The sequence below is a fragment of the Drosophila navojoa genome, chromosome X, assembly GCF_054131105.1.
Source record: "Drosophila navojoa isolate 15081-1374.11 chromosome X, UAZ_NAV_1.0, whole genome shotgun sequence".
Taxonomy (NCBI): Eukaryota; Metazoa; Arthropoda; class Insecta; order Diptera; family Drosophilidae; genus Drosophila; species Drosophila navojoa.
Window position 1 is genome coordinate 31655850 of NC_142895.1, and position 13084 is coordinate 31668933.

Genomic DNA, 13084 nt, shown 5'->3' on the forward strand with positions numbered 1-13084 from the left:
TCGCGTGTGTGTGTACTAATTATTATTGAAATATCAGTCACTTGTAGGGTTCAAGGGATCTAGTAGTCGAGCAGTCTCGACTAGAGCTTTCTTACTTGTTAACATATAATTTTCCCAATGCAACTAGCATGGGCCCATCATGTCATTCATTTAGCCGAAACATATGTATGTAGAAGCTGAGCAAGCCTATGTTCACATACAGACACACAAATGATCATACATGTAGCACGGGACTGCGGTGTGTGTGTGCATGCTTGTCGCGAACAATTCGTCTGCGCAATCACTTGTGCGGACATAGAGGGAAAGAGCATAGGGAACAAGTAAGAAAACTCTAGTCGATAGTGCTCGACTAGACACTACGCTGAACCAAAGTGATAATAAAGTACATTTAATATGGTTAAAATCGTAACTATTTTGTATTTAAAAATAAAAGAGGAATAGAAGTCGTTTCTTTCTGAGTGAGCTCCGCGACGATAGTCACAATGCCACCTCTCTTGTGAAAATTTGATGACAATACTGAAACAGATTCACTGCTACAGCGCCAACTACCAATTCTAACCCAAATTGCTGATGCGATTCTAATCATGTGCTAGAATAGCCAAACTAATAATAACGCATATTAATTATGGTTATAATTTTGATTTCGATGCATTTAAAATAATAAGAGAAATAGAATCCAGTGGTGCAAGAGATCACCGCAGCAACAAAATGGTAACAGACAAACTCGAGCAGCTGGACAGTTGTCAAAGAACGCAAGCCCAGAACTGACGCAATTGCGATTTCAGGCGTAGGTGGTTGTAGCTATCCGGACATGCTACGTGCACCCAAGAGCGACCCAAATGTAAAGCATCTGAGCGTCGACGTTCAAGGCATTAGGAAGACAGCTAAGGGGCACCTTTTGTTGCAATGGAGTAGGAAGCCGGAGTATAGCGCTCAGGCCCTGCATGAAGCTGAAGGCAAGGCCTTGGGCGACCGAGCGGTAGTTAAAACACTCACCGAATCGGCTCAAATTGAGATACGCGATTCAGATGAGCTAGCGAGCAAAGAGGAGATCTTGGAGGCAATTAGGGTGGAGTTGAAGGATAGCTCACTCCCCATTGAGGCTATAAAATCGCTTCGACCGGCGTTTGGTTGACAGCAAAGAGCTACAGGTGCTCTTCCAATTAGAAAAGCTAAAACTCTGCTCGAGCTGTCCAAAATCAAAATTGGATGGGTAATATGCCGTATCCGAACAGTGGATCAGCCTAAACGCTGTTTCAAGTGCCTCGCTAACGGTCATATTGCAGCCAACTGCATCAGCGACTGTGACCTGAAGAGCATGCAGCTCAGTGAATTCACAACGGTGCTTGACGAGCTTGGCGAGGATGCTAGGGGTCGAAAGGCCAATTTAGCAGGAAATTTTAGCTCATGGGCGTTAGAATGGGGCAGCCACGCAACAAATGCCAGAGGCCGTATCCTACTGGAGATCTTCGCAACACTAGATATTGCACTGCTCAACACTGGCCACGTTATTGACATTACTTTTGTCACTTCCTCCCTCTTTCGGGAAGTAACATGGAGCCATTGCAATAGCTATAGGGGCAGCGAACATACGGCACTTATGTTCACAATAGGTGAGCCACCTGCCAGGGCGTCAACCATGTGGAGAGAATCGTATTTTAATCCCGCGGCCTTTTTATAGGCTATTCAGTCTCTGGGCACAATTGGTAATGCTGAGGCCAGAGCATGCCAAATGGTAGCCAAAATTCAGACTGCCTGCAATAGGAACAGGTTACGCCGCAAGCAGTTCACGCGACATTAGGAGCCTATGTATTGGTGGAATGTACAAATAGGTGACACTCGCTCGCGGTAGGTCTACGTTTTTTGCGAAACGATTAACTTACCAGGCACCTAGAAAACAGTTGAAGAAGGCCATTAGGACAAGTAAACGAGAATGCTTGGGGCAGGGCATATAAGATAGTAGCTAAACGACTATACACAGGTAGACAGGTACAGCCTACGGATCACCTGGAGCTTAAATCAATTGTGGAAACCCTCTTTCCAGAATGATTAAGATCCATTCATGGTTACAGACGAGGATATATTAATAGCTCTCAGAGGTCTTGGAGCTAACACAACTCCAGGGCCGGACGGGATCCCAAATCGTGCGCTCAAGCTAGCCCTCTCCTTGCACCCTAGTACGTTTGCCGAATAATACAACGAATGTTTAACAGGAGACGTTCCCTGCAAAATGGAAAACCCAGAACCTGGTATTGCTAACCAAGGCTGGCAAACCACCGGAACAGCCATCGTCGTATAGACCACATAGACAACATGGGAAAGGTGTTTGAGAAACTGATTCGCTCTAGACTGGAAGCTTCTATTGCTAGCGCCGGAGGCCTGTCGCCTAATCAATGTGGTTTCCGGAAGGCCCGGTCAACAACTGATGCGCTAGAAAAAGTTGTTGGCCTGGCAACTTCCGACATCCAAGGCACCAGATGGAGGCACGGAACGAAGCAATACTGCATGATCGCGACCCTGGATGTAAAGAATACCTTCAACACAGCTAGTTGGGATATGATACTGGATGCACTATCACAATGTAATATCCCTAAATATCTAAATGAGATAATAAAGAGCTACTTCAGAGGAAGAACACTGGTATACAGCACGTTTGAGGGTCGCCAAACTCATACAGTGTCAGCTGGAGTCCCCCAAGGTTCAGTGCTGGGGCCTTCGCATACGAAGCTGGCTGACAGGAGCTGGGCTCGAGCTAGCGGCACACAAAATCGAAGTCGTATTAGTCAGCAGTCGCAAAAAGAGTGGAAACTATCAATATAAAGATCGGCAGCGTCATCATTGCGTCAAAGAGGGCGATAAGATTTGTTGGCATCATGATAGACACAAGATTAGCATTCCGCGAGCACGTAGAATATGTGCATAAAAAGGCAACTGATTCTTGTAGATCTCTCACAAGAATTATGCTTAACACGCGGGGACCAAAACAGCAATGGCGTCTCCTTCTAATGAGCGTCATAAGGTACGTCATCCTGTACGCTGCGCCAATATGGGCAAGCGCGATTGCAACGCCGAGCTACTGCCGGGGCATTTGCGCGATCTGCAGACTGAGCGCGATCAGAGTCTGCTGCGCATTCAGAGCAGTCTCTGACGACGCGGCGCTCGTCACAACCGGCACAGTGCCTCTGGAGGACATAGTCGCCGAGGCCGTGGAACGGAGTGCATACGAGCCTATACGACGCAATGATATTAGAGCGAACAGCATTGTACGATGGCAAAGAAGGTGGAACAGCTCAACTAAATGGCGGTGGACACATGCTCTTATCCCTGAGCTTGAGCCATGGATAACCCGCAGATACGGTGAAGTTAATTTTTATCTTTCACAGATTCTATCGGGACATGGATGCTTTCGGAGCTACTTGACGCGCTTTGGCCATGAAGAAACCGACGAATGCTCTTGGTGTGGATGAGGTCTGGTGGAGGACGCCAACCACGTCTTATTCGAATGTGGACGCTTCCTAGAGAGGAGGCGCTGTCTGAAAGAAGCAGTGGGCCGCTCCATTAGAGCGAACAGTATGGTCAACGTGATGTTGGAATCGGAGGCAGCTTGGAAGTTTATAAGCACCTTCGCGACCACAATTATGATGGAGCTTCGCAGAATCGAGCAAAGACGAGCTGTCCCAGGGTAAGGGAGTGCAAAGTGCTTGCGAAGCAATGCGTTACGGCCGTCCCGCAAGCATCGTTCGCTACCCAAACTAATAAGAGCGCACATTTAGTATGGTTAAAATTTCAATTTCGATGTATTTAAAAATATAATTAAAATAGAAAACTCATTTAATTGAATCTTTTAATATTCTGAAACAATTAATAAAAAAAACATCAATTGCGGCGGTCTGGATTCGGACCCGAAACTTCTCGATCGACCGTCTCGCCGTTTATCTCGACGTCACCTTACTCTTCGAAATCCCGATGGCAAAAGTGAAAACTAATAAAAACGCACATTTAGTATGGTTAAAATTTTCATTTCGATTTATTTAAAAATATAATAAAATTAAATATATAAGAATGTTAAACAATAAAAAAAAAAAATTATCTACGCCCCCGGATTTTAACCCGGTACTTCTCAATCGAGCGCCACCCCGCTAATCATGACGCCATTTCTCTCTTTGAAATTTTGGTCGCAAAACTGAAATAGATTCAATGATGCAGTGTCTTCTAGCATAACTTAACGAAACTTACTGCTAATGTGATTCTAAGAATGTGCTAAAAGAAGTCATAGGAAAACTGTTTTACAGGAAAACTGTTTAGGAAAACTGCAGAACTAATTTTTTTATTTTTTAACATCGATTGACTTAACCGAATTTGATGAAACTTTCAGCATATGATCTACATATTCTATTAAATACTTGATAAATGTTTTTAATCGAGAATAGATATTGATTTTTGAAGATAAACTCGACATACGTGCTGTATATATAGTCATTTAAACAAAAATCAAGTCTCAAGCTCTCATATCTTCTGAAATCGACGCAAACATACGGATAGACGGACAGACAGACAGACCAACGGACAAGGCTTAATCGACTCAGCTCGTCTCCCTGATCAAGAATATATACCTGTTTACATTTTAAAATGCCATTATATCCTGATCTTCCATTTTCAATGGGTTCAGGGTATAGTTATATGACTACACCCACCAGGGGCATGGCAAATCGGGTGTGAAGAATTGGTGATTTTGCATATTCTGCTATATTTTTGGCACTATTGATGCTAGAGGCCTCAAATTTTGTATATATACACGGGCTTTGGTGGATATATGTCCGCTCACAGGGGGCGTGGCAAACCGCAAAAGTTTATGTCTCCTAAAGTATAAGAGCTTGAAGCTTCAAATTATGAAAGTTAAGTTACTTTTGATTTCCTGTATCGATTCCCTAAATAATATTGTTACGCCTCTTTAGGGGCGTGGCAAATCGAGAAAAACTGAATTTTCTACAGTGTTAGAGCTAAACTTAGCTACTGAATTGCTTATAGGGTGTGAATGAACATTCCGCAATCGGTAACGCCCGACTGCAACGTTCTTAATTGTTTTAAGATCGATTTATGTTAAAATTTACCACCCACCCCTATATACACCCCTTTTCCCTTTCTAAAAGGCGTACTTCATATACTAGAGACTAGTGCTTTGGCAAATGTATGCATATCCATGTTATGATCAAAGTTTTATGAAACAAGTCCATCGACAAGTTATTAAACAATTAAATTTCCGAAGTAAGCCCTGCAGCCAATGAGTGTGTGCGTGCGTATGCCTGTGTTTGGGCGTGTGCGAATAATTATTGAAATATCAGTTGATCGAAGGGTTCAGAGGATCTCATGGTCGGGCGCTCTCGAATAGAGCTTTCTTACTTGTTACTTCCTTTTAAATATCCAAAGGTCAGTTATCGGCTCGCTTTGAAAGCAAGATTTGTACTGTAACGGGGTCCACTCGGCTTTAATGTGGGACTTGCCTGCCTCTCATATCAAAATAACGGCAACATGGCCACATTTTCTGTGATGTCCATCACGCCAACCCATGCGTATACATACATATGTATGTATGAGCTTGCTGTGTGGCCACACGTGTATACGCATACGTTTATTCATAAATACTTATAGCTGTCTATGTGTATTGTTCCTAACAATGTATTTTTAGAGAATCTTTAATTAAATGATTTTAGCACTAATATGTAATCTATATATTTATACTCATTATGTCACACACATACATTTGCTCAATATTATTTATAGGCGAGCATCCTGCGGCTATGCATCATGGAAACTCTGCGCCCTTACAACCGCCGGAATTAATTGCACTAGTGTTGCTATCATGCGGATTATTGTACTTATTGAAGACACACAGGCTGTCCATTCCTCAAGATATCAAATATAACAATAAAAGTGCAATGAGGAAAACAAATATACCAAGCTCAAACCGTCGAGCCAACTGCCGAAGTTTCCAGCGTCAACGATCACTCCGAAATAAATTGGACAACAGTCATATGCAACCAGCTACATAGCTACCTAGGACCGTATACGGATGTAGATACAGACACACCTATTAATTTTTTTCATACGGATTCTAAGTTTGTCTTACGTTTGACGTTGGTATTATGGAATTAAAACTTCAGATTTGATTGACTCTGTATTCTACTAGCATTTCAAAAATAATATGTATTAATAAGTACTCAAATGTGGTAGATGCTATCAAAAGTATCACATTTAAAGGTGTATATTTTTAAATAGACTAAATTAATTGACTAAACCATAATATAAATCAAAAATTTTGTAAATATTGCGACTAGTGTAATTTGTCCTCTCTATTATTACTTAAAGTAATTGCCAAGATTTAAATAAATTTAAGTTATTGTTATACTTATTTGCTATGCTAGCAAAGATTACATGTAACATTCTTTGAAACATTAGGCTAACGTTTAAATCTGATTAAGATCCTTATAAGGAAAGCTTGTTTCTGGTTTTCTAAAATATTTTAACAAAATAGAAAATAATGCAAAAAAACATAGTTTATGCGTCAAATTTAAAGTATAAAAATACCAAAAGTTATATATGTATGTACGTACGTGTATTTAGAAATACGTACACCCAGCGACAAAGAAAATACAGCACTTTAAGGTTAAGATACCTTTTATCTTCTCTAGGTCGGGGTTTACCCAAATATTATTCTATTCGCTCAACTTTCATACTTGGGAGTTCCTGCGATTGTTTTCTTCTATCTTTCTTTTGTACAAATTTCGACGTGTCAGAAGCTACAATTCCATTTTGCGGAGAAATCAGCTGACCCTCGCAGCAAAAATTACCAAAATTATCGCATTGATTAAACAAAAGTGTGGAATTGAATCGGAGTACAGCATCTATTAGCAGGTTGCAGCTCGAACTATTCAACGTCGGATCAATAATTTAATTATTTGTTTATTTATTTTTACAAAGAATTAATTCTAAATGTGTTTTAAGGCAGAGTGACAAAGGCCTTCAGGCATTGGAGTTGTAGGTGTTTTGCTGTCAAGGTATCGTTATTGCAAAATGGGCGAATAAGAGCAGGTGTTTTTTTTTTTTTTTGTCGTAAGTTATTTTTGTGTGCTAGTTTGAATCTTGTGTATTTGATTACGTCTTTCATATCGGTTTTAGCTGAAAAATGAGTAGGCTCTCTTGCAGGGATGATCGTTTTGTAGATTGTTTTTTTTGTTTTATTATTATATAGATTTTTTTCTTTGGTTGTTCAGTTAATCGATTTATTGATATCTTTTTGTACCCAGAACCCATTGAAAATGGAAATCAGGATATAATGGTTATGTTAAAAATGTGTATCAGACAGAAGAAGGCTTGGCACACCCCACAAGGTATAAATATTCTTGATCAAGACGACAAGCTGAGTCGATCTGGCCCTGTCCGTCTGTATGTCCGTCCGTCTGTCCGTATGTATGAACGCGTCGATCTCAGAAGATATATAAAATGTCCGTATATATCGCGCGCATATCGAGCTAATCACTAAGAAACGATAGCTCATTCCGATATTTTTTATCGATAAAAACCCCTATCGAAGATCATTTATAAAATTATTACTCCCACATCTTTAGAGATAGAGTCTCCAAATTTTATGTACATATATTAAGATGCATTTTATACAATTTCGGTTTTTGTTAAAATTCACCCCCACCCTCATATTCCTAAAAGGCGTATTGCAAATACCAAGGACTTCGGAATATACACACATTTATACATTATGTTTACGTTCTGTAAGTTTCATTAAGATCGCACGTCTAGAAATTAAATTATTCAAAAAATAAATTCTCAAAATATTGCCAACACTGCAGCGCAACCCAGGCGCAATCGCCTATATAGGTGTGTGTGTGCGTGTGTTTGCTTGTATTAGCGTGTGTGTGTGCTTGTGTTTGCTTGTATGCGTGTGTGTGTGCGAATTATTATTGAAAATATCAGTGGCTCGAAGGGTTCAGGTGATCGCGTAATCGAGCAGTCTCGACTAGAGCTTTCTTACTTGTTTGTTTTTGACGTTGTGTAAGAACAATGGTGAAAGTGTAGCCATTTTAACTGCTGAGTCTGATAGATCGTTTTCTTTTATCTTAACATGTCCAGGTGTTTAGAGTAGCTTAATACTTTTTGTACCCTTGATTGATTTGTACCTCCCATTGAAAATGGGAAATCTGAGTATAATGGTTTCGTTAAAAGTATGTAACAGGCAGAAGGAGGCGTGGCAGATCCCACAGAGTATACATATTCTTGATCAGGGCGATGAGTTGAGTCGAGTTGGCACTGTCCGTCTGTCCGTCTGTACGTCCGTACGTCCGTATATATGAACGCGTCGTTCTCAGAATATATAAGAGCTAGAGATTTGAAATTTTTTTCCTAGGTCCGTGTATATTACGCGCATATCGAATTTATCAGGACTTGTGGCTTGGAATGTACATAAATTTGAATATAATGCGCTCATGTCGAGTTTACTACTTAAAATAGATAACTCATCCCGTTAGTTTCTTATCGAGAAAAAAAACCCTTATCGAGAATCAGGTTTAAGATTGTATCTGCCACATCTTTAAAGCTAGAGTCCCCAAATTTTAAACATATATGAAGACGTATTTTATACAATTTTGATTTTTGTTAATTTTTACCCTTCACCTTTATTTCCACCCCGTCACCCTCATATATGTACAAGGCGTATTCGAAATACTGTGTGTGTGTGTGTGTGTGTAAGAGTAGCTCGAATCTGCGAAGCTCCATCATAATTGTGGCCGAGAAGGTGCTTATAAGTTTCCAAGCTGCCTTCGATTCCAGCATTACGTTGACCATGTTGACCGCTCTTAAAGGGGGCCACTGCTTTTTCCAGCCAGCGCCACTGCTCAAATAAGCGTCCACATTTGAATAAGACCGTGTTTACGGTTTACCCATGGCTCCAGCTCCGGGAGTATTTGTCCACCGCCCTTTAGTGAAGCTGTTTCACCTTCTTTGCCATCGTGCAATGCTGTTCGCTCTGATCTCGTTGCCTCGTATAGGCTCGTGTGCATTCCGTTCCACGGCTTCGGCGACTAAGTCCTCCAGAGGCAACATGCCGGCTATGATAAGCGCCGCGCCGTTAGAGACTGTTCTGAACGCGAAGCAGACTCTGATTGCGCTCAATCTGCCCATATTGGCGCAGCATAGAGGATGATATTGTTTTGGTCCCCGTGTATTAAGCATAATTGTTGAGAGAGCTGTTCAAGAATCAGCGGCCTTTTAATGCACATATTGTAAGTGCTCGCGGAATGCTAATCTTGTGTCTATCATGATGCCAACAAATCTTATCGCCCTCTTTGACGCAATGATGACGCTGCCGATCTTTATATTGGCAGTTTCCACTCATTTGCGACTGCTGACTAAGACGACTTCGATTTTGTGTGCCGATAGCTCGAGCCCAGCTCCTGTCAACCAGCTTCGTATGCGATTGATACTTGCACTGCACATATCCTCAGTATCTTTAAGCTCCCATGGCGACGACAGCTACATCATCAGCAAAGTCAATGGTGTGCGCACCTGCTGAAAGTTCCAAGCGTTGTATGCCGTCGTACGTGATATTCCATAAGAGAGGCCCCAGCACTGAACCTTGGGGGACTCCAGCTGACACTCTATGAGTTTGGGGAGCCTCAAACGTGCTATATACCAGTGTTCTTCCTTCGAAGTAGCTCTTTATTATCTCTTTTAGATATTTAGGGATATTACATTGTGATAGCGTATCCAGTATCATATCCCAACTAGCTGTGTTGAAGGCATTTTTTACATCCAAGGATGGATGGCGGAAGTTGCCAGGCCAACAACTTTTTCTAGCGCATCTGTTGTTGACCGGGCCTTCCGGAAACCAAATTGGTTAGGTGACAGGCCTCCGGTGCTAGCAGTAGAAGCTTCCAGTCTAGAGCAAATCAGTTTCTCAAACACCTGTCTAAGAGACAGATTGGTCTAAACGACGATGGCTCCTCTGGTAGTTTGCCAGCCTTGACAACTCTAAGAAGCATTCTCTTTTACTTGCTTGAATTAACTGTCTTCTAGCTGCCTGGTAAGTTAATTGTTTCTCAAAAAACGTAGACATACCGCGAGCCCGTTGACAGCTTTTTCTCGCCTGGATGCATTTACGTCGAATGTGACCTATTTGTGCATTCCACCAATACGTAGGCTCTTGGTGTCGCGTGAGCTGCCTGCGGCGTAACATGCTCCTATTTCAGAAACTCTGAAAAAAATGCACAACTATACAAAACAAAATTACTTATTAGTCTTCAACGGATGGTACATGCAGAAAAGAACAAAAAAATCTTTGAATTCATTTCAACAAATTCTTTCATAAAGCTAATTATTCACAAACCATAGATAGCAGAGTGCGGTAATTTTGAAATTTTGCTTCTGGATGCACTATGTACGTTGGCTACTCGACTGGAGCCTTCTTAGTGGTTTTAATTATATGTTATATTTGCGCTTGAAGGTGGAAACTAAGAAAGGAGTACTCTTGGAGTACTCGACTTGGAGATAACCTGAACTCTCAAATCTAATATTCAAATTACTCTGCACTTCTTTTAGATACAAATACATACACACGCCCGTATTAGAACGCGCTAACTGCTAACTGCGCTGTAAACAGCAACTGCGGTTGGGCTCCGCTGCAGTGTGGGCAATATTATAAGAATTTATTGGTCGAATAATTTCATTTCTAGGCGTACAATCTTAGCGAAGCACAAGTCTCTAGTACTTGAAATACGCCTTTTACAAATATTAAGGTGAGGAGGTGGATACAGTGGTGGGGGTAAATTTTAACAAACATCGAAATTGTATAACATGCAACTGAACATATTTAAAATTTTGAGACTCTAACTTCAAAGATGTAGGAGATATAATTTTATAACTAATTTTTGATTAAGTTTTTTATCGATAAAAAAATAACAGCATTATATATAAAGATATCCGCGCGATATATAAGGACATTTAAGAAAAAATGAAGTTTTTACCTATTATATCTTCTGAAATCGACGCGGTCAAGCACACAGACAGACAGACAGACGGACAGGGCCAAATCGACTCAGCTCGTCGCCCTGATCAAGAATATATATATTATATTGTCCACGCGCCCTATTCTATTGATGCTAGAAACCCGTCTGACCACCCAAGACCAAAAAGCCATAGCGGATATATGTCCGCTCTACAGCTTTATAGCTAGAATCTTCAAATTTGGATAGTAGATGACTTAAAAATAACTGTTACGCCATGGCATGGCATATAGAATAATAACCTGTAATTATCACATATTTGGAGAGTAAGCATCCAAATTTTTTAGTTAGGTTCCCGTTAACTTTTTCAAAGATCTGGTCACAAAAAATGAGGTGTCTACGCCTAGTAGGGGCGTGGCAAATCGGGAAAAGCTGAATTTTCTACCGTTTTAGAGCTTAACTCATTTTCAATAGGAAGTCATGGTATAATGGTATTGTTGAAATGTATGTAACAGACAGCAGAAGGCTTGGCAGACTCCACAAAGTATATATATTCTTGATCAGGGTGACGAACTGAGTCGATCTAGCCATGTCCGGTTCTCTGTCTGTCCGTATGCAATAAAGCGTCGATCTCTATAAGAGATAGATACTTGCTGTTTTTTTTTCTTTCGTCCGTATATACCACGCGCATATAAAATCGATCGACTAAAAACATTATCCAAAATCAGTAATAATTTCATTTCTACTACGTCTTGAAAGTCAGCAAATTTTAAGTTTAGATTCATATATGTATAGTATATAGAAATTCGATTTATGTAAAAATTTACCTGTATTCACACCCGTGAGGGTGTAAAAGGCGTTTTTAAAATACTAGGGAATTTCCCATGCATGGAAAATGCATGCATATTCATGTTATAATCATAATCTAATACATATCTATATTATCATTATCTGAAAGTGTCATGAAGATGGTCTACCATCAGGATCAGGATATAATGGTTTAGTTGCTGTACAGAAAGAAGGAGGCTTGACAGACGGCATAAGACGAGCTTAGTCGATATAGCCATATAGTCCGTCTGTCCGTATGAACGCCGAGATCTCACAAGATATAAGAGGTAGAGACTTGAAATGTTGCGTATATGTATATTCACTAACCAGAGAACACATAGACTAGACAACTAGTGGAAAGCTTTTTGCACGCTTTTTCTGGGAGTTTAGCACCCCAGACTGCTTTGAATTCGCTCGGCGAATTACTTTTAGGCTCGAGCAACGAAAATATACGAAAGCACAATCATTTCGCTTCACGCGCTCGACCGAGATGGTCAAATGTTGAACAAAAGATCCCTCTATGCTCAATTGTTCCCCTTGCTCTCTCTCTCTCTGTGCTCTTTGCTCTCTCAAATGTGTATATGTGTGTATGCATGTGAGCACAAGCAGCAGCTCTGAGCTGCCAGCTCATGAAAATTGAAATTTCTTCGCAGCAAGAACCCATGCCTTCCCTTCTGTGTGAAGAGTATACTGAACTTATCAAACCGTTTAACAAGCTCGTACAACATATGTATATGTGTTTTCGATATTACTTGTGGGAAGGGTATAAAAGCGTTGCTGCTCATCATGAAAATGCTTTCGCGACGAATGTGCACGCACACACTCTCCCTTGCTACATGTATTATGAACATTTGTGTGCCTGTGTGCATAGCTCTTGCTGTCTGCAGCGATTTCAGAGCCCCGAATTCGCATTTGGTAGATCTTGTGAACTTCTCACACATGCATACATGCATACATGCATATGTTTGATTGTGTGTACGCAGGGGCCACGATACTCACAAATGATGGGGTGGGTGATCATTGTAAAAGCATTTGACTGCCTTTGTGCCTTTATACATATGTGCGTGTGTGTATGTTTATGTATGTTTGCATTCGACATGAACATTGGCGTGTGCCTACCTCAACTTAGAATTGTGTGAAGGATTTTGGGCTTGAATTGAACAGGCGCGCTTATGTTTAAGTACCTGATTTTCTGTCAATGATCGTGGGTTTGCCTATCAGAACAATTTAGTACCTGATTAATCCCA

The 13084-nt window shown here is 40.8% G+C and overlaps 1 protein-coding gene and 1 long non-coding RNA gene across 5 annotated transcripts in view; both read left to right on the top strand.

Annotated features, from left to right (window-relative positions):
- The window catches only part of dpr8 (defective proboscis extension response 8), a 157770-nt gene extending 151380 nt beyond the window's left edge, over positions 1-6390 (top strand). The window contains exon 6 of one of the 4 annotated variants that reach the window (XM_089264677.1): positions 5782-5986. In XM_089264677.1, coding sequence (XP_089120803.1) covers positions 5782-5841 — 60 coding nt within the window. In that variant the 3' untranslated portion in view covers positions 5842-5986. Of the gene's footprint in view, positions 1-5781 lie in introns of all 4 variants that reach the window. The other 3 variants (XM_089264674.1, XM_089264675.1, XM_089264676.1) reach the window with 3 other exon arrangements.
- LOC149090843 (uncharacterized) overlaps positions 1-13084 on the top strand; it is a 180169-nt gene that overhangs the window by 126760 nt on the left and 40325 nt on the right. The window lies entirely within an intron of this gene.